At 41.4% G+C, this 27396-nt stretch overlaps 1 protein-coding gene across 1 annotated transcript; it reads left to right on the top strand.

Annotated features, from left to right (window-relative positions):
• Nucleotides 1-957: 957 nt before the first annotated feature.
• Nucleotides 958-26663, top strand: LOC142933752 (multiple C2 and transmembrane domain-containing protein 2-like). Its single transcript, XM_076077966.1, has 22 exons — nt 958-1485; nt 3753-3833; nt 4998-5115; nt 7285-7427; nt 7643-7719; nt 8153-8267; nt 8407-8439; nt 10793-10963; nt 12082-12212; nt 12788-12974; nt 14757-14850; nt 14945-15047; nt 15219-15321; nt 15513-15614; nt 15724-15798; nt 17208-17327; nt 20226-20339; nt 21747-21788; nt 23698-23807; nt 24091-24200; nt 24600-24697; nt 25586-26663. The coding sequence occupies exons 1-22, from the start codon at nt 973-975 to the stop codon at nt 25622-25624; spliced, it is 2679 nt and encodes an 892-aa protein (XP_075934081.1). The 5' UTR covers nt 958-972; the 3' UTR covers nt 25625-26663.
• Nucleotides 26664-27396: the final 733 nt, after the last annotated feature.

Raw genomic sequence — 27396 nt, 5'->3', positions numbered from 1 at the left:
ACACGTTTTAGGAATGACTCACAAACAATTCAAGTACTTAAAGGAATAGTTACATATTATTGAAAATGCGCATATTTCATTTCTTGACTAGAGTTGGATGAAAAGATGATCCGGTCTCATGCAGATAGCAAGCTTAGCTTAGTTTAGCTTATCTTAGCTTAGCATAAAGACTGGAAATGGGGGGAAATGGCTAACGGTAACCTCATATACACGTTATATCTCATTTGTTTAAAAGTGGAAAAGTGACACCTTGTGGTTTCATGCTGGGTTATGTGTGGGACTATTTCTTGGCCGAGTGCATTGACAGGCGACCAGCGGAGACTGCAGGAAGTCTCTACGCCTGCGTAAGAAATAGTCCCACCTTCAACTACTACTTGACTTTGGTTTATGTACGTATTTAATAAACAAGATACAACTTGTTTATTCATGAACTTTAGAGGCAGATTTCAGTTACCTTTTTGGACAGAGAAGGGCTAGCTGTTTCCAGTCTTTATGCTAACCTAAGCTAACCGGTCGCTGGCTGTTAGCTTCACATTTAATATGCAAGAAAGCAAATATTATTAGTAAGCATATTTCCCAGAATCTCAGAGAGTCTCACTATTGATTTAAGTCACCTTCAAATCAAATCAATTTTTTTTCATTTCCACATACACACAGTCATCCTTTGAATGGTTGTAATTATTTGATGGCAGATCAAGACCTACTAGAGCTTTATTGCATGTTCCTAACAATTCATGTGAGTTACTTGTGGAAAAAACAGAAGAATATTTTAGTCTGACTGAGAATTTCTTAGCCAATTTGTAATGTGTGGAATTGTAAGAACATGAAACAGACACTGATAAATTGCAGCTCTTGTCAGTTGCAGCTGTGGATATGAAAGTGACTTTGGCTACTGTCCTCCCTCTTTGTCTTTTGTACTCTAGCTGCCGGTGATGTCCAGATCTTAGACGCCGACTGAAACTCCCTCCCATCATGGACTCCAAGAAGCCGGGCATGCTTCGGCATCTCCGCCAGAAGATGCTGCCACACATCCGGCGAGGCAAGACGAGCCCGACCAAGCATCTCGTTCAACTCGAACACACCATGGACCATCGGATGAGCTCCTCCGTTCCCGACATGCGCGACATGAGGCGGCAGTACGATCCCGTCTCCTCCAGCTTGCAGGTCCAACAGTACACTTCTCCCAGCTACAGCAACCCCTCCACGCCACTTGTCGAGCCTGCTAGAGGCCTGGGAGGAGGGGGGAGTGGCCTGATGATGAGAGCAGCTGGTGGAGGAGCCGGGAGGAGTGTGCCTGCAAACTGCACGGAGTGGGCTTCCTCCCAGGAGTCATTCAGCAGTCTCTGCGTGGAAGAGAAGAGCTCTCCAGAGACAAACTACAGACCTGCCGGGGTCATGGAGCCCGAGGAGCTGGCCCTGCCGGAGATGATGACCGTGTACAGCCCAGACCCCCCCTCTGTGGAAGTGTCCCAGGACAGCGCACAGGTACAGACTCTGCATTTGAAATGTTGAATCGGTATTAAAAAAACAACTGATCAGTCCCACAAACAAGTTTATATAATGTATTTAAGGTTTAAACTTCATGGGTGGTGGCGTTCAGAAAAATATTTTTGTTTCCAAACTTTGGCTTTGGTTTCATTTTATATTTAAGGTGTTTGTAGAATCATTAACAGTGAACATGAAGGTAGAATAAGCTGGTATAGTATTTGTGTGCTGTGTCATACAGGTAGAGAGATAAAGTACATGGCTGAGTGAACTGGCTGGTTTGTGTACATTGGTGGGTGTTAGGTGTATTTACATTGGACACTTGCAAAGTTTAACTTGGAGGAGTAGATTAAACCATGAGATTATCAAATTAGAGGTCATTGCAAAATCAATAGTCTCCAGCAGCACTGGGCAAAATCCCAGTATGTGTTTTCATGGTCTCACAGCATGGTTGCCAAACTGGCATGCTCACACTTAGCACTTACTTAGAGGATTGATATTTTTTTGTTTTAGGTTACTATTATTAAGGGCAGAGAAAAGATCAATTAGATATAATCAGAGATTTTAAGAGGGCATATCTTAAATATCCCTTCTGACAACATTCAATGCCACCGTTTCACGTTGTGGTGATCCACAGCTGTTAATTCATCACAGACCACATAATATTATCTAGTCATTCATGAGGTATGAAATCAGTAATCAACAGGTAATATCAGCGACCTTTCCATAGAGCCTTGTGATATGACCAATGCTCTCACATGGCCTGGAAAAGTACATTTTCAGGTTCTGCTCATTTCTTTAGATATAAATATTAACAGCTGTTAATGTGACACATGTTAATATTTCCTTTATTTCAGACAAGACATGAAAAAAAAAGTTAAAGACATTTCCTGTAGCATTATATCTACGTCTCAGATCGGCATTTGAGAAGTTTTGGCATTAAGTGTCCTCTTTCTCTATCTGGATGGGTTATAGTGATCTCGGCAGATGTCACTGAGCCTGCTCATGGACAACAGGTGGCAGATAGGCTAATGGTGAGCGAGTAGTAACTGAATTCATGAATGGATGAGTTACTGTTTGGCCCAAGTGGTGCTAACAGCCGAAACTTCACGTCTATCGCTAGCTCTAACATGACATCTGAGTCAGATCAACAAACTACATTCATTAATTGTTTTCAATAAATGAATGTAAGAAAGAATGTTTTTTTCGCTTTGCAGTCTTGTGTTGCTTGACAGTGACAGCAAATAGTGAATGTTGTCTTTTGACTTGACTTGTGATGACATGTAGAGTAAGCTCTTGAGTTAGGTACACATGACATGTTGCCATGGAATTTATACAGACGTTCATGTTCCCCTTTTGAATTGTAATCCCTTTGTTTTATCTTTATTGAAAAGCATTCAAATGTAGAAATATTGCAGATATATACACAATATAATTGTACAGAGAAACAAGAATATCCATTTATATAGATAAATGCATTGTTTTTATTACTTATTAAATTAATAAAATTGCGATAAACTATATTACTAAATTATAATAAGTAAAAAACATACGTTATTCTTCTTTTAATAAATCCTTTTACATTTTGAAAGTTAAAGAGATTGTAATATACTCTATACTAGTATACTATTATGTAATTTATAGTCCCGTTGATTATCCCTTAGCTTTTCTTCGTGCTGATCAAAATATGTTTTTTTTTTTTAATACTTTGCTTTGTGACCAAAATACCTTTTTACAACTGATATTCTCATTAACGTCAGCTGTACTTTGTGTTTGGTGCTGATAGCAAATCGTATCATGCTGAAACAACAAACTAACATCATACCTGCTAAACATCAGCATGTTAGCATGCTGATGTTTAGCATGTTTAGCACAATATCTGAATTACATTGTATTTTAACAATTCATTTCAAGCAGTGATGTTGCAACATAAGCACTTTCTCCTGTTTATGCGACAAGGGAATAATTCTATACCTTTTTTTTTTACTATTTCATCAAAAACAAGTTGAGTATTGTTCCTCATGGTTTAGAGTCTACAGGGAGTCAAAGGCTCAGAGTTGTAGTGGCTTTGAACTGAACAACAGGGCAGATTATTAGTGTGTTCAGTCCCCAGGATTCAGGAATTTTTAATAAGCGTTCAGACGATTTGTGCTGGTGGTAGAGTTAAGTTCCTGAAGCTTTCACCGATCAGCAGACTGAAACTTTTCTCTTTCATCAACTGGGAGTTTTAGTTTTTTTCAGAGTTCTTGTCATACATCACATGATAGAGTTATGAAATGTGTTTATCTTTGCAATATGATAATCATGATTTCAACGGTCACGGGTTAAAAGACTGGGACAACCAAAATGTAATTGCTGCTCTTTAATTTGAATAGACTCTGTGTTGTTGAACTGATGTCATTTTGATTTTATTTACTATGTTGTCTACTACAGATGTGTCTCTGTGGCTAACCGTTTCTGTCAAGTCACTGTAATCGTGTTTTTTCTTTTGTTGTTGTTACGTATTGCGCTGGCTGACACACACACGTGTCAAAGTTTAATTCCGGATTATTGTGTCGTGTTCAGGACATGATGGGACAGTAGGCGGTGTGCAGATCAGCGCTCTGTGTTTGTGCCGTCCTGGCTTTTGTGGCGGGGCGGGGACGCTGAGCCGGGTGATTCCAGGCAACCGGAGGTTTATTCTCTGAAAGATACATGGTTTGCTGGAGAGGCTTAATAGTGATTAAATAATCCATTGCATGGACATGAAACACAGACGGCATGCAACGGCATGCAGCCTTCCATAGAGTGTACCTTTTCTATTGTATCGAAAGCAACAGTAGAACTAATTCAATGGGTAAATTCCAGTATGTGAAGTACTTTTGACTTTGAAATGAATTAATCAAAGTAGAACAAAGCGACAGTCGTATGTTACAATGTTGTGAAAAAAGCCCAGAACAGCTTTCGTTTTACAGGATCGGCTTGTGTAACGAGAGCCAATGTGGACGCTACACATCATCTTACATTATCGTTATAATAAACAAGTACCAAATGAACACTCTACTTATGTGCTTAAACCTCTAATGACAGCTTATTGTGAGTTTACAGATTAGTTGCAGAAGAACATGAGACTTAAATATAGCAAAATATGATAACACTACTTAAAGAGAATGTGGAAATTAAATATGAAAACATGGAGAGAAAAGATTGTGACTTCCCCCCCCCCATTGGGCTAAGATCCAACTCTATACTTTTAAAATACTGACCGAAATGTGTCTGTAGCAACCATCAAAAGCTGTCGAGCACTGAAAGCTAGCGATGTCTGGCCAGATTTGTAATCTTCTGCATATTTTGTGGTGGAGTACTTCCATAGTTTTGTAGAAAACCATGTTTCTATTGAGGCATAGAGGGGCGTCTAAAAAGAGTATGGTTTTAGAATCCGCCCTGAAACTTGTTCGGAAAGTCAGATTGTAATCAGATGTACTGCTCGCTGTAATAAAACTAATAATGGGAATGTATCGTCTTGTGTCTAGTCTGAGATGGGCAACGAGTCCCCGAATGTGTCGGAGAACGTCAGGGATCTTCTCGGGTCCTTCCTGCTCACCATCAACCTGAAGGAAGGACGAAACCTGGTCGTCAGGGACCGCTGTGGTAAGAGCCTCATCTCACCACCGCTTCTTATACTACAACTACCGTACCGACATCAACACTATCACTCTCAGTAATGCTATCACTATCAACAACTCCCACTGTATTGGCTTATTCATCTGTCTGTGTGATGATGATGATGATGATGATGATGATGTTGATGTTACACAACACGTAATTGCAAGAAAAGGACACGAATCATTTTACAAAGGAATAATTGAATGCACACAGTCGATCTTTCTTTGTGTATTCATGTCCGCATGTAGTCTGTATTCAAACAACACTAAATCAACATTACTGAATAGGGAAGCTGGCTGTGTCGATGCAGGATGGAAATGATACAGAAGGAAACACAATATGAGAAGTGTACGAGTGGAATTACAATCGCTTTAAAATAGGTGTTTGGTGTGAACTTCATCATTTTAACTTCCCTGCTAGTCGATCAATTTTTTCACATTGGTCTTATTCTTATATTCCTGTCCCTTTTGACACATTTTTTTTTTTTTTTACAGTTTGTCACCTATGTCATCATGTATCATGTTCATTTCTGCCCCAGTGAGTAAAGTGCCGCCACTCATATTCATTTTGTCTACCCTTTTGCGTTCTCGCGCTCGTGTTGCAACTGGTGCTTGAATGTGTTGCACTCATCGTCATTTCAAAATTGCCGTGTGCTGTATCACGTCTGACGCAACACAGACGCCATCGAAGAAGTAGTTTAGAATCTCTTCTTTCCTTATTGCAGTTTGGTTTCCTAAACCTACCCGACTTTTAACACCATTGGTGCCCAGCAGAGTGTTCTGACGTGTGAACCTGACACTGTTTTCGCTTGCATTGACCTCAGTTTGTGTGTTTAGCCTTGGCTGGTTAATGATGGCCAGGAGTGTCTGTTTGATCATACGCAACGTCATTGACTCCAGGGACACCCAAGACGGCCGAGTGTCGGGTTGACTGTGGAGCTCCAGTAACAGCCGGGGCAGGATTCCACACTGCATATTAGAACCTGTCTGAGCCGCGCCCTGCATTCATTACAGCAGGTCTTTCGCTCGAGGCATGTATTTGGATTACATTTCCTCTCTCTCTCTCTCGTGTGGCTTTGTGTTCACACAACCAGGCTCTGTGTGAAAAGATAATGCAGAAAATGATAGTGGGAGGATCAAGGCGCAGGAGGATTTGGTTTCCCCTGCATTATCGTTAAGACCGTAGTCCTTTAAAAGCAGTGCATTACCAACGCTTTCATTTGTGCTCTTTGATCAGATTATATAAACAGCATGCGTAGCATGCTCTGCATGCTGTTTGCTGATGGGCATGTTTTACCCGTTGTCCAGCTTTGTTCTCCTCGTTTACGGTTTATGTCTATTTCTGTTGACATTTAGAGAATCAAAAAATATCTTCTGATTCTGATGGTTCATAAACTGTTCATGATGGATTGCTGCCCTCAGCTGGTCGATCGACAGAATAGCTAGAAGTCACAGATTTTACTAGCTTTCCCTCGAAGTGAAGATTATTAAATGTAAAAAGTGTAAAAACACTTTCTTGAAAAAATATGCATCATTCAGAGTCCCAGTACACTCACCATCACACATTGCCCTCCCCACATGTGATACAGTAGTCATGAGACGCCAATACTCTCTCAAATAGCGTTTTCAGCTGCAGTCACTTTTTCACAGTTGAAGCCGAAATCTGATTGGCTATTGATTCAGGAAGCTGTGGTCCCATCGGTTGCGGAGGAAAGAAACCACATCCTCCATACAGACACATAGAGATGACACTATGAGCAGGCTGGTCCTCCCTCTTACTAGAAACCTGTACATTTACTCAGAAGTGAAGCAACGAGGGAAACTGGCTATTTAGAAACCTAGGTTGGAAATTAGAAGCCGGCTCATTTCATCTGTATGTTTTACTGTCGGTCACGATGACACGTCAACCGTGCTTTTGGAAGACAGAGCGAAAAAGCTGTCACTATCGCTTCTTTTAGGTCTGATTAATTAAGCAGTATTATTATTATTATTATTATTATTATTATTATTCAGGCTGAATTACCAGCTGCAGTGTGGTCTGTTAGTCAATGTGTTAACCCCCAGTAGCAGAAACTATCTCCATCACCAACAGCAGCAAGAGGGTTCAGTAAATAATCCCAGCTGCATTGTTTTGTACTTTATAAATCCTTGTCAGGTACCAGCGACCCCTATGTGAAATTCAAACTGGACGGGAAAACGTTCTACAAAAGCAAAGTGGTTTACAAAGACCTCAACCCATCATGGAACGAGACCTTCTCCCTACCTGTGAAGGATCTGACCCACAAACTGTACATCAAGGTAACTAACAGTTCATCACTTTACCACAGGAGAGTGTTACGGTTGTATTCGTCTGACATAGAGAGTCCTGCAGTAGAGGTGATGCATATGTTGGTGCGGCTCCCGGGCCATGCATCAGGGAAGACCAATTTGCAACCATGTGCCACGACTGTATTACTAATAGTCTCCATGATGCTCTCGGTATTAACACTCTCTTGGTGTTTGGCGTGACACAGGTATACGACCGTGATCTGACCACTGATGACTTCATGGGCTCCGCCAGTGTCACCCTGGGGGATCTGGAGATGGACAAGTGAGTGTGTCAGTGAGAGCGTAATGGTCAACTACGTGTTGGAAGCAGTCGGACGGTGCATTGTGTAGCTTATAAACTGATACTGGGTTCTTGAGAGTTTAAAAATACTCTGCTGATAATGTATCAGTATTTAGTTTTTCATAAGAACTGTAACCATGATATCTACTTAGTAGGACAGATTGCAGTTGAAAAGTAAACTTGGCAGTGCTCTCTAGTGGACAAACTCTGTAGTGTACATGTCTTTGGCATTTCTATACTGTTATTTCTTGGCTGAAATATACGCTAATAATTATATTTCTGCAATAAGCTACCGACCAATATGTTGTTTGACTGTATCATTTCATCTCAGTTTGTAATAAGCCAGTGGTTCTCAACCCGTTTGGTTTGTTTAATTTAAGATTAACTGTTCTCTTCTCTTTTTCTTTTTTTTTAGGCTCAACGAGATGTCTTTGCCCTTGGACGACCCGAACAGCCTGGAGGTGGACATGGGGGTCGTGCTGGTGGACATGAGTCTGTCACTCAGAGATGGAGACAGCAAAAGAGGCAGTGTAATATACAACACAGAGGACACTTGTTGCGCATTGTATTTATTGCACATGTATGGTTTCACCCAACCAGCCCTGTCTACGTCCTACTAACCACTGTGTCGTTTTGTTTTGTTGCTAACATGCGTGCTCCTGTCGGCAGCGGTGGCCCCAAAAAAGAAAACGGAGTGTTACGGTATGATGGAGGGAACACGCAAGACAAACATAAAGTTAAATCCAATTTGTTTGGTCGGCATTCTACAGATATCTGCCGAATTTAAAAGAGAGAGACCAACATGTTGTTAAGAGTTAAAGCTATAGTTGATAATTTTGTCTATTTTTCACAAGAGGGCAGCAAATGACCATGTTGTGATTAAAGAAAGTATATGTCTATTGCACCAAATGCAATCTGACAAACGTCTTTAGTAATTCTAAGATTAAATATTGAGTCATTAACAATCAGTGGTCACTTAGATACTGTATGCATAAAGCATATCACATTTTGAGTAGAATCACATCTTGACTCATTTAACAAAGTACTTTTTTTTTCTCCCCATGTCGACTCAATACACAACTCAATTTGTTGTGCATTTAAAGTAACCCTTCTGCACAACAACTGCTGCCCCAAATACTTTTGTAGGAAATTAATTTGCCTTTTAAAGGAAGACCAAGTATGTGTTGAGTCATTTATGGTAGAACGGTCAAATCTAAAACGTATTAACATACTAACACGGTGTATACTGAAGTAAACTGGAGCAATACGTATTCTGTGCATCACATGACCGTATCGATGGCAACGTGACCGGTCCGAGCTCCCGTTAAATGGAAGTTGTTTATCATGAATGTCAATCAGCATTACCTCTTCCACTCAATTTAATATTTTCCGGTATTATCTCAAGGTAAGTAATACGTATGAATGATTTTAGTGTTAAATATTTAGTTCTACGGTACATTATATATTTTTTCGACAGTACATTATATATGTGAGCTCCCCGCGTTGTTCCTCTTACCTGTACCTTTAATATAACTCTCTACCATTTGTAATTATTTTAGTTTATTTTTTTAACCAGCTGTCTCGTGATCCGGCATCAGACAGTCGTTCAATGCATTTCTGGGGTCTCACGGCTCTTATTTAGAAATTCTCGCTAACCTAGTCAACATCGGGGGACTTCTCATGCACACAAAATCCACATACTAAGCAGTGTAAACGCACTACAGACTGAATTTTGCGTCATAATTAATATGAATAGAATGCAATTTTTGACAGACCCATAGATAAGAGGAGGGCACGCACAGAAGAGTCACAATGTCAGCAAACTTATACTCAGTGTTGTCAGCTACAGCAACATCTATCTAAGATTTGCTAACGTTAGCCGCCACAATCTGCTGATCATACCAGACCAGAAGTGAGGCGCTAGCAGCAAAAGCAGTGTTTTGAATTTAGCACAGATATGTATTGTTCCTTATGAATTTGACTTTTCAAGTATTTGTTATTTCTTTTTTTTTTTTTTTTTTTTTTTCAAACATCAAAAAGTGTCGCTTTAAGGAAATTCAATTCTATATTTGCGACCCTTGGTCCAGTAGGAACCAATGGTATTGGGGCAGAGAGAGGCTATAGGGAAGAAGGGAAGTATTGAGACTTTAGCATTGTTGACAAAACAAAAGATTGCCAGCAATATCCATAAAATGAGTGTGGTGGTTGTGTTCTGACTTCTCACGGGAGAGGTGTTTGCTGAATACATTTCTGTAGTTTATTTTGTAGGGCAGCTCTTTCTGTGGTACTGGAATCGGCACATCTGACATCTTTGCTTATTCCAGACTATCTCTGCAACGTTATTGATTGAGTTGCAGCTCCATGATTGCGCGTTTGGAAGTAGTAGTTGTCATTACTTAACAGTTGTACCTAATAAATTGGCCACTGTGTGCACGTCCCAGATGCTAATTGTACTCTGCCAAGTGCATTCAGTGCGGTCTCTTAATTGAAACATTTTCCTCCTGTGCATGTGGCAGAACCGATTCAGACAGGACATCACTGTCAGCTTGATCTGCATTAATTGAATCTGGGTTAAATATATCTCCCTACAGTGTGGTGTCTTCATGTAAGCTTTCAGCTAATTATCTCAGAATATGGCTCCCTATTATATATGGAAGAAAGACGCTGCTCTGCATTGTGGCTGCTGCAGGCTTTACCTAATCTCTCAGTGAACTGAAGGGACGATTCAATTCTCTTTTCACTGGAGGAGAACGATAATGCTTTTTTCATTCAGCTGTCTCTCCGATGGGTGCTTCGGATTCGGATCATGTTGCTGTCTGATATAAGCTTTGTGTTTTATTGGTGAACATTTCTAAGTAGAATCCCCATTTTATTTACTGCACCGGTTTGTGTTTTGTGTCCTGTCGTTCCTGTCTCTGCATGATGCATGCATGTGTTGTTATAAAAGACAAGATGAAGATAACGGATTGGTAAATAGATATGCTGGTGTTGCATATGAATTAGCTATTTGCATTCTGAATCTCTTTACCCCCCTTTCCTTTGTTTCAAATCCCAGTCGGGAGGCTCTTCTCAGAGCTTTCGTCAGTCGGAGACAGTGAGGAACAGTCAGCTGTGGACTTCTGTTGTGTCAGTGACTCTGGTCGAGGGTCAGGAACTGCCGCTGGACACTCAGGGAGGTCAGCTCTTTGTTCGCTTCAGACTGGGAGAGCAGAGACACAAAAGCAAGGTACTGGATGTAGGACTAATGCTTTTCATCTCCTCCGCTCCCCTCCTCCTCTTGAATTGTACTTGTTCTTAAACCCTCTCCACTCCCCCCCCCCCCCCCCCCCCCCACACTCTCTTTTCTTCTCCTCAGACTCTCCCTCCTCTGCTCCTTTTCTCCTCCTCTAATCCTAGGCACTTTTCTTTATTACTTAACCTCTAAACTCGTATTTTTCTTCCCTAATCCTTCCCATGTCATTTCCCCCTCTCCTTTTGCAAGTGTGTAATCATGCTTATCTGGTAATGTATTTGGTCACGACATGCAAAGTGATAAGACATTTTTTATGAACGTCTTTATTAATAATATTGTATATTTACCTTGATATTGGCATTCTATATTATAATGTATTTTATGCAGTAGATACTATGCATTTAGTTTTGCATTCACATTTGCCATACCATACTGTCCAAAGTAATAATTAATACAGCTGTAGCATAAACTGTTTAAAAGAGCAAATGTTAGGGTTTAATGCCCTTATGATCTTTTGACGTGGTCACAGATCATGTATAAGAGAGGGCAATGTAAAAAGATAAAAATGGATTTTGGTGTGTGATCACTGCTCATCCTGCCAGCTGGAGGATGTCTAGCAGTGGTGCTCCCTTTCTTGCGCTGCCGGAGCTGCGGCTACTGTCACTGATGATCGCCTTGCTATTCTGCAACATCATCCATTACACATCAAAGCTACATGCTAATGAGCAGCATCGCTCCTTTCTTTTCTTATATGCAGGTTCAAGATGACAGTAATTACTTTTTATGCCTTCATGTGCGATGCAAATTTCTGATGATGATTCCTGACTCAAATCATTCACACACACCAATCTGTTGGAAAATCAAACTCCTATAAGTCAGTTAGAAAATCTGGACATACTGCAACTGGTTAATTGGTTTATTTCTAAATAATATATTCTAAATGTATGACAGTACTATGATTTATAGCATAACATGGAAAATAGGGTATCAGCATTTTGTGACTGTGTTATCTGTATTTGAATGGCTACTCTCAGCAATGCACATGCATGTGAATGAGAAAACATATCTTTCTTTTATGTTTCATGTTCTGACCTCATTTTTTTTTTATTCAGAATCACTGCAAAGTGTCCAAACCTCAGTGGAGAGAGAGGTTCACCTTTAACCAGTTCGGTGACAGGCCAGAAAACCTGGAGGTGGAGCTCTGGCACATGGAAGGACGAAGGAACGAGGAGTGTTTGGGAACGTGAGTCTGCACTCTGAACTTGTGTGTCTGTATGAGTGTGTGTTGCCCTTCAAAGCCAGTGTGGGAACAGTCTCAAAACTAGTGATGTGATTCACCTTGCCAAAAAACACCTCACATTGGGAACAAAAAAAGATTTGGCATTTCCAGAGCCGCACCCTTGATTTTCCACTTGATAATTTGGAAGCAAAGACCAGTGTCAGCCCAGTGCGTGGTGTGTTTGTCCTGTCAGGTGCAGAAACGGTACATGTTTGTGTCTAAGTGAACTGTCAGTTGTTAAGTGTCCAGCCCGCATAATGTTGCAAATGTCTACTGAGCCTCTCCGTACAGCAGTGAACAATGTGAAGAAATATCGTCTGGTGCTGTGAGGATGTAAGTGTTCGTCTTGTGTATGTGGGTGTCTGCACATGTCTATTCTTGCTTTTATGCCTGTACGTGTGCGTTGTGCATGTGCGTCATCATGCATGTCTGTGCATGTACATTTTTAAATTTGCATGACTGCAACTATATCTGCATGCGTGTGCTGCAGTATGTGAAGGCCTGTGTGTGTGTGTGTGTGTGTGTGTTTGTGTGCACAGGTGTGACGTTGACCTGTCCAGGATACCGTTCAATCAGAGGCAGCTGTTCACACAGACCCTGGACCAGGGGAGAGGGCGCTTGGTCTTCCTGATCACACTGAACGCGTGCAGCGGTGTCTCCATCTCTGACCTCTGTGCCGCACCGCTTGATGAACCTCATGAACAACAGAATCAGCTGGAGAACTATGTCAGTACCTGCACTGCTCTATACATTCTATATCTGTACGGTGTGGTTGCATCACTTCACCACCTACATGTCAGTATACCTGACACTTTCATTTGGGTCGTTACAAACCGCGACAGCCTCGCTGGAATTGTTTTCACCTTGTGAGTCACGCAACTTAATAGGTGTGTAGTTGAGATCAAGGTGAAGGCAGAGATTGAAGATGGGTTTGGTCTGAGCAAGAGTGCCGGGAGTAGGAAGTGGGGTAGGGCCCCTTCTCACTTAACGCCCCCCGACTCGATTTGACGTCGCGGCTTACGTGATCCCATCACAAGATGGTCTCCAGTTATCAGTCAAATCTTTTTACTCTATTTAGAATCTGTGTCGGTCTAAAGATTGTTAATTAAGGCAGGTGAAAGCCCACTGCCATTGGAGATAAGAGTGAAGAGAAAGGCATGTATGGTAATCTGTGATAATTAAGTGAGCATTTAGTACAAACCTATATGTAGTTTTAGTCTGAAGATGATACAACGTGCTTAGATTTAACAATTGGGGGGGGTTTGAAAAATTGAGTGAGCTTTAGGACATTTAAGTCTAAACTGCTTCCAGGATTATTGCAGTACTTCCTGTGTTGAAAGGCCAAGAGATGGCAGTATCTGCCAGGTAATGTGCTAAGAGTCAGTGTTGAGCTGAAGGTTTTGACATCAGCTAGGTGGTCATGCACTGAGAAGGTCTGCTGTGTTGTCTTGAGTAAGTATACACATTGAAAAGAAAACGGGTCCAATGTGAACCCCGCTGGTAAACCGTACTTGATGATGTACAGATGGGAGGGGGGAATAAATATTTAGGACACCAGTGAAGATACCAGCGCATTACAATCTATCCTTAATAGATACTGTTATCAAAAGCTGCACTTAAAGTCCAATGCCTGTTTATTATTTTTTAGTCTATAAACTAAAAATCATGCATTTTACCATCAATCATTTTATATCCTGTTATATCATGACTGTCTCGCAGCTGCTGGTTTGAGTTCATGCTAAAAAAGTATGAAAATAAACTTGCAGTGATTTAAAACATGCTTGAGATGAATAATCAATCATAGCAATGCAATCAGAAGCAAGTGCTGTGTTGAGGGTATGTCTTGTTTGTGTATTGAAGTTAAATACAAAAATTTCAAGTCAGCCTCTGAAGAGAAACCTTTCCAAGGCGGAATGAAAAAAAATCCCCGAACCACTCCATGCCTTCATCAAGCATCTGGTCTATTGATGAAAATGCTGTTTTAAAAAAAAAGATCTTTGACCAGTTCAAGTTTTTTCAATTTTTTCAAAAAGCATGCAAAAGCACTGCTTTTTTCTCTCAAATGGCACAGCTTCCCAAAAACATATTTCAGTGCCTCTACAACATTTACCATAACGTCTTTAAACTCATTTATTTTGTCTGTTTGGCACTGAGGTGGGAACAGACTGCATATAAAGAGTAGCACAGGTCTGCTGTTAATGCTGTGGATGTATCTTCTGATGCACAAATGATATAGATTACGTGGCTAATTGATGACTGTTAATATATTTTTTGTGTTCCCGGTTTTTTTTTTTACGGATTCCCAAACATTGTGGGATAGGAAATGTTTGAACATTTTTTTTCGCACTACTGCACTTGAATGAAAAGAACGTCTGGCTCATGTATCCTGTGATTTAAAAAAAACAAAGAAAACAGAGGATTGTGAAGGCTTTTAGTAGTTGCTCTCTGATGTTTTCTATTTTATGGTAATGCTTCTGAACCCCGATGCTTCCCGTCTGTCCCCCACAGAGTTTGAAAAGTTCCCTGAAAAATCTCCGTGATGTTGGTTTCCTTCAAATCAAAGTTATCAAGGCTGCAGATTTGCTGGCTGCTGATTTAAACGGTACGTCACACATTTGGAGTCATTTCCTTTTGTTGCATTAAACGGGACAGAGGGAGCCTAGTGTGAAAGTATTTTTTGTTGTTGTGTTCTGCAGGCAAGAGTGATCCCTTCTGTGTGTTGGAGCTGGGGAACGACAGACTGCAGACCCACACGGTGTACAAGAGCCTCAACCCAGAGTGGAATAAAGTCTATACATTGTCAGTTTGAGTCTCTCGTTTAATTCCCTCCCACCACATTTTCTCAATAATACAGCGTGATGTATGTACGTCGTATTCTGTTTGACCACAAATTAAGAAAACTTGGAACATTGTGGCCGTTGTGTGTGCTGGTTGGTGTGGAGTACCTGACCTGCTTGTTTGTCTCCGCAGCCCTGTCAAAGACATTCATGATGTTCTGGTGGTGACCACCTTTGACGAGGATGGAGACAAGGCGCCAGACTTCTTGGGAAAAGTTGCCATTCCCCTGCTCTCGGTATACTCACTACCTCACTAAGAGTCCGTCATGCGGACAATAGACTAATCTATTTACACTCTGTGTCTAAATTAAAGTGAAGAGGGCGATAACACTCCAGCGCGTTAAAGACTCGCTAAGATGTAATGCAGCATGACTGATAGTCAGGTTCATGGATGAGTTCAGCACCTGACGCCCTTTCTGTCCCGCAGATCCGCAGGGGACAGCAGATCGCCTTCCCGCTGAAGAAAGAGGACTTAGGTGGGCTGTCGAAGGGGAGCATCACTCTGGAGCTGGAGGTTATTTTTAACCCTGTAAGTAAAAGTTCAGCCTGCAATGAGGACATGAGTGCAATGAAAGATAGGCCCCCATTCTGTCTGCTTCTTATTGCTTCATGACTATTTTTATTTATTTTTTTATTAGGTCAGAGCAGGTATAAGAACCTTCCAACCAATGGAGAGAAGATTCAAGGAGGATAATCCCAAGTTTTCCAAAAAGGTTTGATGCAGCTCTGATACATTTTATGTATAAAACAGGATTGGGGAATCATCATTTTGCATTGAGTAAAAAAAAAAAATACATTTGATAACACACGGTACATATAGATTTTAACAGATTTTTATTCATCTGGAGCATACAAAGGGTAGAATACCCATCAAATCCATTCTTCGACAAGTCGATTAGTTGATCGACTGAAAATTTTTACTTTCTCTCATGATAGTAAATTGAATACCTTTGGATTTCAGACAGTTGGTAGAGAAAAAAACAAGGGGTCCGAGGATGTGAGAACTTTTTGACATTAATCGACCAAACAATGAATTATTTACTTAAGAAATGTACGAGTAGATTCATTGCTTATGAAAATGATTGTTTAGAGCTTTAAACTCCATAGTGTTAAACGTTACAAGCAACCAACAGTAAAGAGAGCGAAGGTCAGAGGTCACTGCACTTGTGACAATAATCATGTGATGCTGGGATAATTGAAAAAGGAGCTAAGAGAGAAAGAGGTAGAAAACAAGTTGTTGTCGATGTTTATTATCCATTGGCTCTTCATGAACTAAACATTAAAAAAAAAAACATGGTTAATGAACAAGTTGGAACGTTTTACTTTTCTTTTCTCTGAAAACCCAACGCCTTCACTTTGCCTGAATTAGTTGAATTGAGCTTTAATTGACCCCAACTGTGACTTAGTTTGTGTCCACTGTTCTGCTACATTAGTTTGATATACAGTGTGCAAGACAGGGTGCGAGACAGGGTGCCTGACTGTCTGTACTTCCCACAAAGACTCATTGTTGTCAGACAATACATTGCTCGCTAACGCCAAAATTGGCTTACACACTGAGCACTCGCATCGCAATGTGCGGGGTTTCCTTCTGTTTTCATGTTGAAAGTCTTGGTTGACAAAATCAGGTCAGATTACTGACATCTTTTGCTTCCTGACCACAATGGCTCATGCATGCCAAAACCTACCAGCTTCTCGACTATTACACTAGCTGACTGGACGTTTCCTGTTTGGCATGAATTAACAAAAAAGGAAAAATAGATAAATAGATACTTTATTCATCCCCAGGGGGAAATTACAGCAGCAAAGAGTAACAGAGTAAAAATATTAAGTATGAAAAATGCACAATATATACAATAAAATAGAATAGTATTAAATGAACTAACTAGGTAAAAACAGTAGTGCAAAGATCAACCAACAGCAAACAACAGTGCAGCAATGTGTAGTCCTGTGAAGGATGATCTGGCCAGAGGTGATTTATTGTACAGTCTAATAGCAGTTGGCAGGAATGTTTTCCTGTATCAACCTATACACAATAAAACATCATTTTGAGCACTTTTATACACATTTTAAACATAACTACTGTAATATTTATGTGTGTTGCGTGTTCATCTGTATCTTTCAGCTGCTGGCCAGGAACGTGCTGCGCGTTCAGACACTGTTCAGGGCTATCAAGTCGACTTTGCAGTACATCAAAAGCTGCTTCCAGTGGGAGAGCGTTCAGAGGAGCCTGCTAGCCTTCCTGGTAAAGTGCTTTAACTGATTATCAACATGCTATCTGCGTTACCCTCTGTCCCCCCCCCCCCCCCCCCCAAGCTGCGGAAGACGACCGCAGTCTGGCTATCCCCTACTTGAACTCTCCCAGCGAGATTGTTAATCAATGCGGTGTTGGGCTCAGCAGAAACGCAGGCTCGGCCCCATCTCTAGCGCTGGAGTGGATGCTTTCGGTGTTTGTGTGTCTCGTGGATCCAGAGCTAAGCCTCAGCTGGAGAGAGTAGAGTCCCAGTGGAGTCGAGATAGAGTCTATTTTTGTTCTACTTCCCTGACAACTCATTAACCCTCAGTCCAATCTGCGCACGGTTTGATTTAGACACCATTATGCAGACAGAAGTCCAATTAAAAGGCTCATCAGAGATAAGGCTTATTCTCCATCCTCCCATTGTTGAATACAAGTGTTCAGCAAATGCGGAGACAGACGCACGGGAGAAGCCTCTCAGGCCTTGTCTTTAAACTGTAGAGTGGGTGCTGATCTTTTTGACATCATTCTCTCCCAGATCATAGCTCGATTGAAATGGCACACAGCAAGTTGTGCATTAACTATGCAGGCAATCAAGGTCATGGAAAGTTCTTTTTGTTTTTGCGACTACCGTCCTGTAGATGGCACTAAAGTTTTGCAAAGACTTATCAAGGGATACTGTACGCGAGCCAATAGTACAGTTTGCTCAATTTGCTGTGAAAACTGTGAGCTGCAGCACAGAGCTGCTATCTAAACAAAAGCCACGCTTTAGCTTTGAGTCGCGCATTTAGATTTGTAATTTCGGATCACTTGGACCTCTAGAAACTGTGTCGTCCAGGACCGAGTCAGCAGGCAGTGAACTGTAATCAGAAAGTGCCTACAAGGAAAACATTTACACTCTAGTTAATGCACAGGTGCTCACAATAGAACAGAACTCATTAGGAATACCCAATCCCCCCCTCTTATATATACAGTTAACTATTAGGGATAATATTGTTGTTTTGCCTGACAGATCAGACACACACACACACATACTCAATCACAAATCATGCAAGCATGAACAAGCGCACAATGTGCACACACGTCCTCCCACTGCATCTCAGTGTTTGAGAGACGGTACCATCTGTACTCGTGTTTTCACACTAACGCACCCTGCCATTTCAAGCCTCAGTGAGAAGAAATAAATGCCTGCTTAATATCTCCACATGAGCGAAGCTTCGCTCTACATGACAGGATACCTGCAACATCTGCCGATTGTCAGACGCGTTGGTGCAGAGCGGTATGCTTTAGATGTACGGGGTTATCCCAGTGAGAAGCCACAGTCCTGGCAGTGTTGGTGCCTCTACCCATTGAACTATAATAGACCACATATGTAAAAGGTGGTGGGACTTGCTGTTTTAACTTTTCCTTTTTTTTTTTCAATGACTTGCAACATTTATTTTGAAATATAACATCAATAATATATAAGCATTTGATATCATTACAAATATTAGGGACAAATTCATATATTGGGGAAAGTAACCCCAATAAAAGCACTATTGCTCAATGCAATTCACTCAGCGGGGTTGTGCTGCTACAGCCTTACTTGGTCTGGTATGACCAGTAGCTTATGGTGGCAAATGTTTGGGTAGATATTATGGTTCACTGGCTTTATGACTCTTCTCCACTTTTAGCATTATCCCATAATTATCCATAATAATCAGAAGCTGCCGTTCAGCAAACGTTCCGTGGCCCCGCTTTAAAACAATGAATGTTGCGAATGATGTCTGTGATTTCCGTGCTCTTGGATTACCGGCGTGCCATGCGAACCCTTCCCCGAGTTACCCTTCAGTTCAGTAGCTCTAGGTCCCCCCCCCCCCCCCACCCGTCTCTTTGATCTGGATTGTATTTCCAGAGCTCTTTTTGCTGTCGAAGACTGCGTAATGCCTCTCAAGCCGAAATGGGCTGCAGTTATCGCAATCTTTATGAGCTGGGTATACATTTCCACCAAAGCGTGACTTGGCTTTCCCTCTGTCCCGGCTCCCCCAGTCATTACAAAGTCCTCTCTAATAAAACATAACCCTTTCAGCGAGGAATTGGTTTCATCTCCTCTCCCAGGCCCTGTTTTGGCACGTGATAACACAGACAAGAGCATGCTTGGCTTTTTGCACATTAAAGCTGATGTTGGTAGTGGCGGTGGTGGTGGGGAGGTTAGGATCTGCCATCTTTTATGTCAGTTGGTGCCTCAGAGGAGAGCGATGTCTTTACCAGATGTCCACTTCTATTTATATTAGCATATAAAAGCCTGTAAGCCCTTCCCCACGCCTTGTGGCGCTCTGCCATTTTGGCCGGCGTTGCCTCTCCGACGGGATTATTTTATCGGCCCATTTAGCCGTGCCATTGAGCCATCGCATGCCATTTTTCCTTTATCCCTCCTATCCATTTTACCTGAGCCACGCACAGGTGGGATGTCCATCACAAGTGCCATTACGGATGTTAATGACATATTCGCACACCGACCCCCCCCCCCCCCCGTGGCTGCAGTCAATCGCGTGGTCGTCTTTAATGTGCACAAGATGAGAGAGGCAGATCAATTAGACGTATGTGGTTAATGTCAGTGCATATACAGGGGGTGGAGGGAGACCCAGTCCAGCTGAGCAGGGTGGTGGCCCTGCACAGCGTATGCAAAATAACAGAAAATGTACGTAGGAAGCAAAGCTTTGATAGTGGCAGGGTAGCCTTCATCAGCTTGACCACTGCTAATTAAATCAATAGTAGATTGGATCAACCTTTAGCTAGCGGGGATTCTGGAACTATTGAAAATGTCTTTGGATGTGACTTAATGAAGAGCAGCCCGTTTCATACTCCCACCCCCCACTTGTGTCCGACCTCACTGATATCTGACCTCTGTGCCCTTACTGCCTGCAGGTGTTCTTGGTGACGGTGTGGCACTGGGAGTTTTACATGCTGCCCCTCTTCCTGATGCTGCTCATCTCCTGGAACTACTTACAGATCCGGTCCGGTCGGGTCAGTCAGGACTTGGTGAGTCCAGAGCCGCTTCGTCCGCCTCGTCCATCTTCTCCTCCTTCGGCCAAGTGACCTGCTGATTCCTCTTCAGACTCCTTTTGTTATTTTTTATTTAGTAGAAGAACAGCTACTTGTTCTCCTAATTAAACTGGTTTGTTTCCATAGCAACTAGCTGCACCTAGCTACATAATAATAAAATAACACATAATACATAAGCATAGAAAACTCACTGAATAGATGCAACATATCATTATTGACTCAGCTAATTTGCTTTGCTCGTCCCTCACTAACACTGCTACTTCCTTTCTTTATTTTAAAGTCTGCTTCTGGTTATTGTCCAGAGTCCTTCCTCTTATTCACTGTAATTGGTCTGTAGCCCTCTTCTTGTTGTGACTGGTCAAATTAGACAAAGCTTTTAGCACTCAGCTTTGAAAAGGTCAAAATTCACAGTGCTATTTTTCCCCACTGAGCCCGGTCTCCGTTTCACAGAAAATAAGGATGTTGCATCTCGTCTGTTGCTCTGTGTGGAGTAGCAGCTGTATTTACTGTACACGGTTAAACACAGACTATAGGTTATAGCAAATTACATACACAGTGCACCGTTCAGACAACAATGTGCTTTATTGTGATGTGAAATATGTGCTGATTTACAACCATGTAGGGCTGTAACGATAACGGTTATTATCTCCATTCATTATTAATTAATGAATTGTTCAGAATATTAAAAGCCAAAAAATTGTGAAAAAAAGTTTTTTGAGCCCAATGAGGTGTTCTGAATTTTTGTTAATCAATTATCAAAATTGTTGGTGGTTAATTATGTCAATCAACTAATTGATTCAGCCTTAATGAATATGCTGTATAGCCAATACTACAGAATATTAAACTGTTTACAACAACAAACAGATCCACCATGAGACATTGAAATCATTGTACATGCATGTCCGGTAATGGGAGCATTAAGCATGCTAAGGTTCGTATAAGTGCAGCCAAAAACAATGCTGTGAGAGAGAACTAGAGCTTAACGATGCTAAAACTCTCAGTCGAGCCGACGGGAACTGCAGAGTCTGGTGATAATTCTCTGTGGGTTTGTCACTTTGAGCAACACCTTTCATATACACGTAACCATGTGATCCACTGTTAATATGAAATCATTTATGACTGCCACCATCGCGTACTCTGGGTATAGCAGTGCGAGTTGTCCTTCCGTTGCCTTGGTTTGTTGTGAACAAAGCCAACATGGCCCGTCAGTCCGCTGTCCTGCAGAGTGTTTTTGGAGGCTGACCTCAGGGTCACCGCTGATCCCTGCACTTTGTCAGATGACGACCCCCTGAGCACACTGGAGTTAATACAGAGTCAAAATGAGACAAGGTTTATAGTGTAGGAAATCTCGACTCTATAAATACCGGTCTTTTTTTTTTTCAGGACAACATGGATTCGGGGGATGAAGATGAGGATGATGAGAAGGTATGTGTAAATGTTTTTTGGTTGTTGTTTTTTTACAGTTATTTGTTGACTAAGCATTTGTATTTCTATATGTGAATAGAAAAGAAGTTCGCTTTATTTGGACATGTTGACAAAGGTGTCTGCCTATGATCTATGATTTTCTCTTACTAAGCTTTTTATTCAGCACTAAATCCTCAGACGCATTGTGGTTCCTGCCAGCCACGAGTTGTATTTTTTATTTTTTTTTTTTGTAAACTTACCGAAAGACATTTGGGCTTAATGAAGACCTCAACAGCCCGTTTCCACATGTCACAACACATTCATATGCTAATAGAGGGGTGGGGGGGAAAGGTTCTGCTGCATTTGGGAAAGTCCCTGAGCCTAACGCACCATATAATACCATCAATATGGAACTAGTGACAGCACTTAGACATGCTTTTTCAAAGCTCGTTTTGAAAGTTGGTGTTGAAAGTGTGACAATGCTTTTAGGCAGTGAAATATTCCTTCCGAATGACAGCAGTTTATTGTAGACGTTTTGAATGGCCTGCGTCGTCCTGATGTAAAGTGGTTCTCATACTGGTTTCAGTGGGAACATGACCCTGAAATGGCTGAAGTGGTTTAGGGCAGTGAGGAGGTTTGATGGATATTTGACTGAGGTGAAACTAAATTGTCTTGCATGTGGTTTTCGAGACTGATGGTCACTGAGCATGTGGAACATCCCAGGTTTGATCCCCTCTACAGCTCTTTTCCCAGGCTCGTCTCCTACGTCTGGGTGGCAGTGAGCCAGCAATCCCTCACAGCGTTTCTGAGCAGAAGCAAACCTATATCGCAGAGATCACATGGTGACAAAGACCATGGCTTTGGCCAGTAAACAGTCCCCTGATAACCACCACCCCCACTCCTTTCTTTAGTCCTTCTAACCCTTCCTCGGTCTCCCCGTGTTTGATGTAGACATGTGGCCGCGTCTCCGTCTCATCTTCTGTCTCTCTCTCCAGAGATCTTCAGAGAGTCTGGTCTCCTCGGTTTACTTTAAAGCCATTCTTCCCTCCTGGGATCTGGACTAGCCTGAGAACAGTACCTCGTCTCTTTCATAATGTTAAGTCCAGTCCCTTTCTGAAGAGCATTCACTTGAAAAAGCCTTTTTTTAAATTTGCTGTTGAAGTATCTGCCTTTACATTGACATTTTGCAGACGCTCTTATCCTTCGCGGCATTTAGGAGTCTTTCAGTGTTTTGGTGTCTTTCTCTGAGACACTTGGATCGGCATTATTATTATTATTAAGTCTGGTAGGGAGGAAATCTGTGGCCTTGAGAATGTCTCCGATATCTCTGACCAGATAAAGCTGTAAAAGCTTTATATGAAAAAGCAAATTACTACAAAGCAATTAAAATCAAGATATTTATGAGAATCATATTTGATCTACTTCAGAATAGTTTTATTTATTCAGTGTGATAAATAATACTTTAACCTTTTATTTCACAAGGGTTTATTTTTGTTTATGAAATTAGCTGTGACCAAATCATCTTTGTAATACAATTACATTGATGTCAACTGACAAAAGTCCTTTTTTTTTTTAATTGTTTGTACGTGTATTAACGGTTTACCTCCTTTTTAATCTGTGTTATTTGGTACGGATGATACTTTCAAGAGTAATTTAATGAGCTGCGTGTCTGACAGTCTGTCACCAGATGTTATAGCAACTATCTATCCAGCACAAACCTTTTATTAGATTCATGAAGGCCCAACCTTTTATTTTTTAGACGTGTACTTTTGTTTATCGAATACAATTAGCTGCTGAAAATGATCTACTCTCCCCTCAATGAAATTCCCCACTAATACATACTGAAATAGTAAATAGGAGAAGTTAACACACCTTTCCAAACTTTCTGTTGTGGACTGTCTGAAGTATTTTGTTTTGTTTTGTGCTGTAGGAGTCTGAGAGAAGAGGGCTGATGGAGAAAATCCACATGGTCCAAGACACAATCATCACCCTTCAGACCCTGCTGGACGAGATTGCCTGTTTTGGGGAGAGGGTTAAAAAGTATGAATTAAAGATCCGTTGTGAATTACAGCTCACCACATTTATTTGTATTTCAGCTCGAGGCATCTCAAGTGTTTAATGGATCGTAATAATGAAATGTACTATTTCCTAAATATTTAAATTTTCCTCTCACGTGATTATTAAAGAAAAGAAAAGTCGGCATTAGAGGGGCCTCGATTACAGTTTGTTATTACGTACTGTATTTTATGTACAATCAGTACATTAAGTTGGGACAAACGTTCTCCCTCAACACTTACTGATGTTTATGATCTTTATTTATCAGCACTTTCAACTGGTCGGTGCCGTTCCTGTCCAGCCTGGCTTTCCTGATCTTTGTCATTGCAACACTCCTTACATACTACGTCCCTGTTCGCTATGTAATTTTAATATGGGGTGAGTCTCACTTTCTATAATGTTGACTGTATTTTGTATGTTTTTTGTGTGTGTTTGTCTTTATTTTACCTGAGTGCATCATCCCATCCGTCCACTATAATTTGCTGTCATAGTTCTCCCCCATTATCTCCTTTACATTAGCTGCTTATAATGTTAGTAGTGTATGTATTGAAGCGTATCCTATTGTTAAAAGTCTCAACTGGATAGGATTATTGTCTAAACGACTTGAGTGTAAAAAGTCTTTGAGCCTAAAAAGTGAAAGTAAAAGAAGAAAAAAGGCTCAAGCCGTAGTACTCGTACGCGTGAGTCTCCGCCGCAGGTATTTCTTTGTGTGGAAACGAGGAGCGCAGCCACAAGAGACTAGTGCTAATGATACGTTGGTGTGAATTTCTGTTTTAGGTATCAATAAATTCACCAAGAAATTACGGAACCCGTACAGCATTGACAACAATGAGGTGCTTGATTTCCTGACGAGGGTGCCTTCAGATGTGCAAAAGGTAAGCCCCACTGGATCAGCCGGCCAGGAAGCCCCAAATCCCAGAGCCCACTAGCTTTGCATTTTGCTAAAACAACTCCCAGGCATTCATCACTCGTGTCTGTATAATTAGCTTCATCTGTATAATTATGTAGCCCTGTATAATTTCTGTTGTGTTTCGGTCGTGATACATCCCTGGTGGAGGTCTGCTGCTTGGTTGCCTTGCAGGGCAGGCTGTTCCCAGGCCAGGACAGGAGACGCTGCCGCTGGTGTCTCCTGTATGAACCCCCCCCCCCCATCAGTCTGCACACTGTAGCTCCTCCAACTCGCATCCACCAAAAAGAAACAAAATAAGTTTGAGCTGATTTTCTAGAATAATTTACATCACTGTAATAGTAAAATGACAACACTTTGTTATGAAGGTTGCAGGATTTTGCATTGCTGGCTTTTTTTGGCCCTTTTTAAAAAAAGTATGAACATTCTCTTCTCTTCCATGTGTGGCCTCTCTTCTTCCTTTTATTTCCTCTCTGTCTTCTCTCTTTTTACCCGCCGTAGTCTCTCCTCTTCACCCTCCTCTCTCTCTCTCGCTCCCTCTAAGCTGTTTGACCCCATTTGCCTCCTCCCTCTCTTCCCTCTCCTCCTCGGATGCCCTTGGGCCTCTGGGTTTAGTGACTGTGACTCTCTGTAGTTTCTCAGCTGACCACTGTTATCCTGTCTGTGCAATGACTATGGTCATCCTGCTCAGTAGCGGCAGTACAATCATCACACACTTCTTCAGTGAAAATGTTATTTGTCTTGCAATAGTTATTAAATAAAAGCACTACAAGTTGAACAAAAAGTAATGCCTGATTGGTTAAAAACTTCCCACTATTATTCTCTTTGAGTGACTCTGTTTCCTATTTCCTAAAAGGTTCACTACAGTGAGATGAAAGGCAGCAGGAAGAAATAACTCTTGTAGACCTTCTACTCAAAAACAGTTTCCAGAGGATCTGCCTGTCTTAGGGTGCGGTAGGTTTGAATCTTAATTCGCTGTGGTGATACACAGCTCGGCATCGCTCGTATCAACCAGCACCCAAAGACTTTTCAGCCAAAGAAGTCCAGATTGAGGACCGCGCAGAGATTACAGAAGAGCAATATGTAATATTATTTTGAAAGATGGAAGGTGTTGTGTTGTTTGTACAGTTTACTCTTTAATTGCTCCTGTAGCTGCGCCTACGGTGTAGAATTGTGATCGAATCTGAATTGTAAGTCGCTTTGGATAAAAGCGTCTAAATGACTGTAATGTAATGTAATGTAATGTAAGCCAATCAATCAGAAGCTGCTTTATTTCATATTTCTTGGCCCCAGGTTGTGTCCTCCTGAAACCAGCTGAAACATCAGTTTGTATTATACTGAATCTATGTGTTTGGTATGTAACATTTGTGTGTATATTTTTCCCTAATTTATAATGATAGATGTCTATACTTGCATTCCAAAAATTTGGAAAAAAATAACATTGTTGCTGGGATGAAAGTTAATTTCATTATGGGTTACTTTAAAAAGTGCAAGTCATCACAAGGCTTTTTCATACAAAATAGTTGCATTTTAAAGTACAAGGTTTTAAACACGATGAATTGAGGTAACTGATTGTGCCTTTGTCCATACAGCAAACATAAGTTGGTAGCAAATATTATGCATCGTCTTCTCTTATTTCTTACATTAACCTTTTAAAGAGCTATGCGCATACAATATTGACTGACTGATTTTACTTCAGCGTGACAGTATGAACTTATTTTTACATGAAAGATGAGTGCCTACATTTAGGTTTACATTTTCATTTATCCTGTGTGTGTGGGGGGGGGGGGGGGGTTCTGTGGTGTTTTATTCTTTGCTTGCAAATGGGATGGGACCAGATCTGTACACTCTTAACTTTATTTATTAATGACAATCACTGATGAAGACTGTATCTCTCATTTCTAACAGCAATAAATGCACACAATTACAATTTACTATATTTCTGCCTCTGTGTCTCAGCTCTGCACTGCGTCTCTTTGAATTCCCCTGCACACCGTATTCCTCCTCCCCGTGCTGCAGGATTGTGGGCGTCTAGCAGCACATCTTCCAAGCCCCCTCTCTTCATTAGAGTTTCATGAAGCGAGGCTGTGTGAGACCTCACCGGCACCCGGGCTCCCCACTGTGTTGATGGCCCGCGGGCGTCGCCGCGAGCAGGGGGACCTCGGCGACCTCCTCTCAGCTGCTGTGACGAGATGCCTGCAGCCAGCATCCTATCAAGCACGGCAGCCAGACAAACCTCTGGTACCGGGCTGCACACACCGCTCAGGAGCAGGAGGAAAGATTTTAAAACCAGCCACGAGCAACAACAGCCGCAACAATTTAGGGATTGGAGAATTGGACTAGTTAAGATGTTGCCGTTCAGAGTAATACCCTGGGATTTATGGCTTTTAAGTCGGAGCGCGTGGGCTCTCAGCCTCTTAAATGAGTGAAATTAGAGGAAAACTGCTCTCATGCAATACATTACAAAATCCCATAATATTTATATTAACATTTGATGATTGACCGGATTAGAAACCTAAGATGTCAGCATTTAGAGTTGCTGTCTATTAACACTGGATTGTTTGAGAAATACTTAAAATAACACTATCTCCAGAGAAACAAACTAAACATCCCGTAGCTGCCCAATGCAAGACACAAATAATATCCTACACAATGTGTAAAGCATAT

The sequence above is a fragment of the Anarhichas minor genome, unplaced genomic scaffold, assembly GCF_050575085.1.
Source record: "Anarhichas minor isolate MPS153535 unplaced genomic scaffold, ASM5057508v1 ptg000062l, whole genome shotgun sequence".
NCBI lineage: Eukaryota > Metazoa > Chordata > Actinopteri > Perciformes > Anarhichadidae > Anarhichas > Anarhichas minor.
The sequence above is the reverse complement of the archived record's forward strand: the minus strand, read 5'-3'. Positions and strand labels throughout refer to the sequence as shown.

Excerpts from the sequence above, each read along its gene's own strand:
- LOC142933752 (XM_076077966.1), top strand. The coding sequence starts at position 973 with ATGGACTCCAAGAAGCCGGGCATGCTTCGGCATCTCCGCCAGAAGATG. Across the intron at positions 12,213-12,787 it reads AACGAGGAGTGTTTGGGAAC|GTGTGACGTTGACCTGTCCA; the intron begins GTGAGTCTGCAC and ends TTGTGTGCACAG. Across the intron at positions 15,615-15,723 it reads TGGAGGTTATTTTTAACCCT|GTCAGAGCAGGTATAAGAAC; the intron begins GTAAGTAAAAGT and ends TTTTTTTATTAG.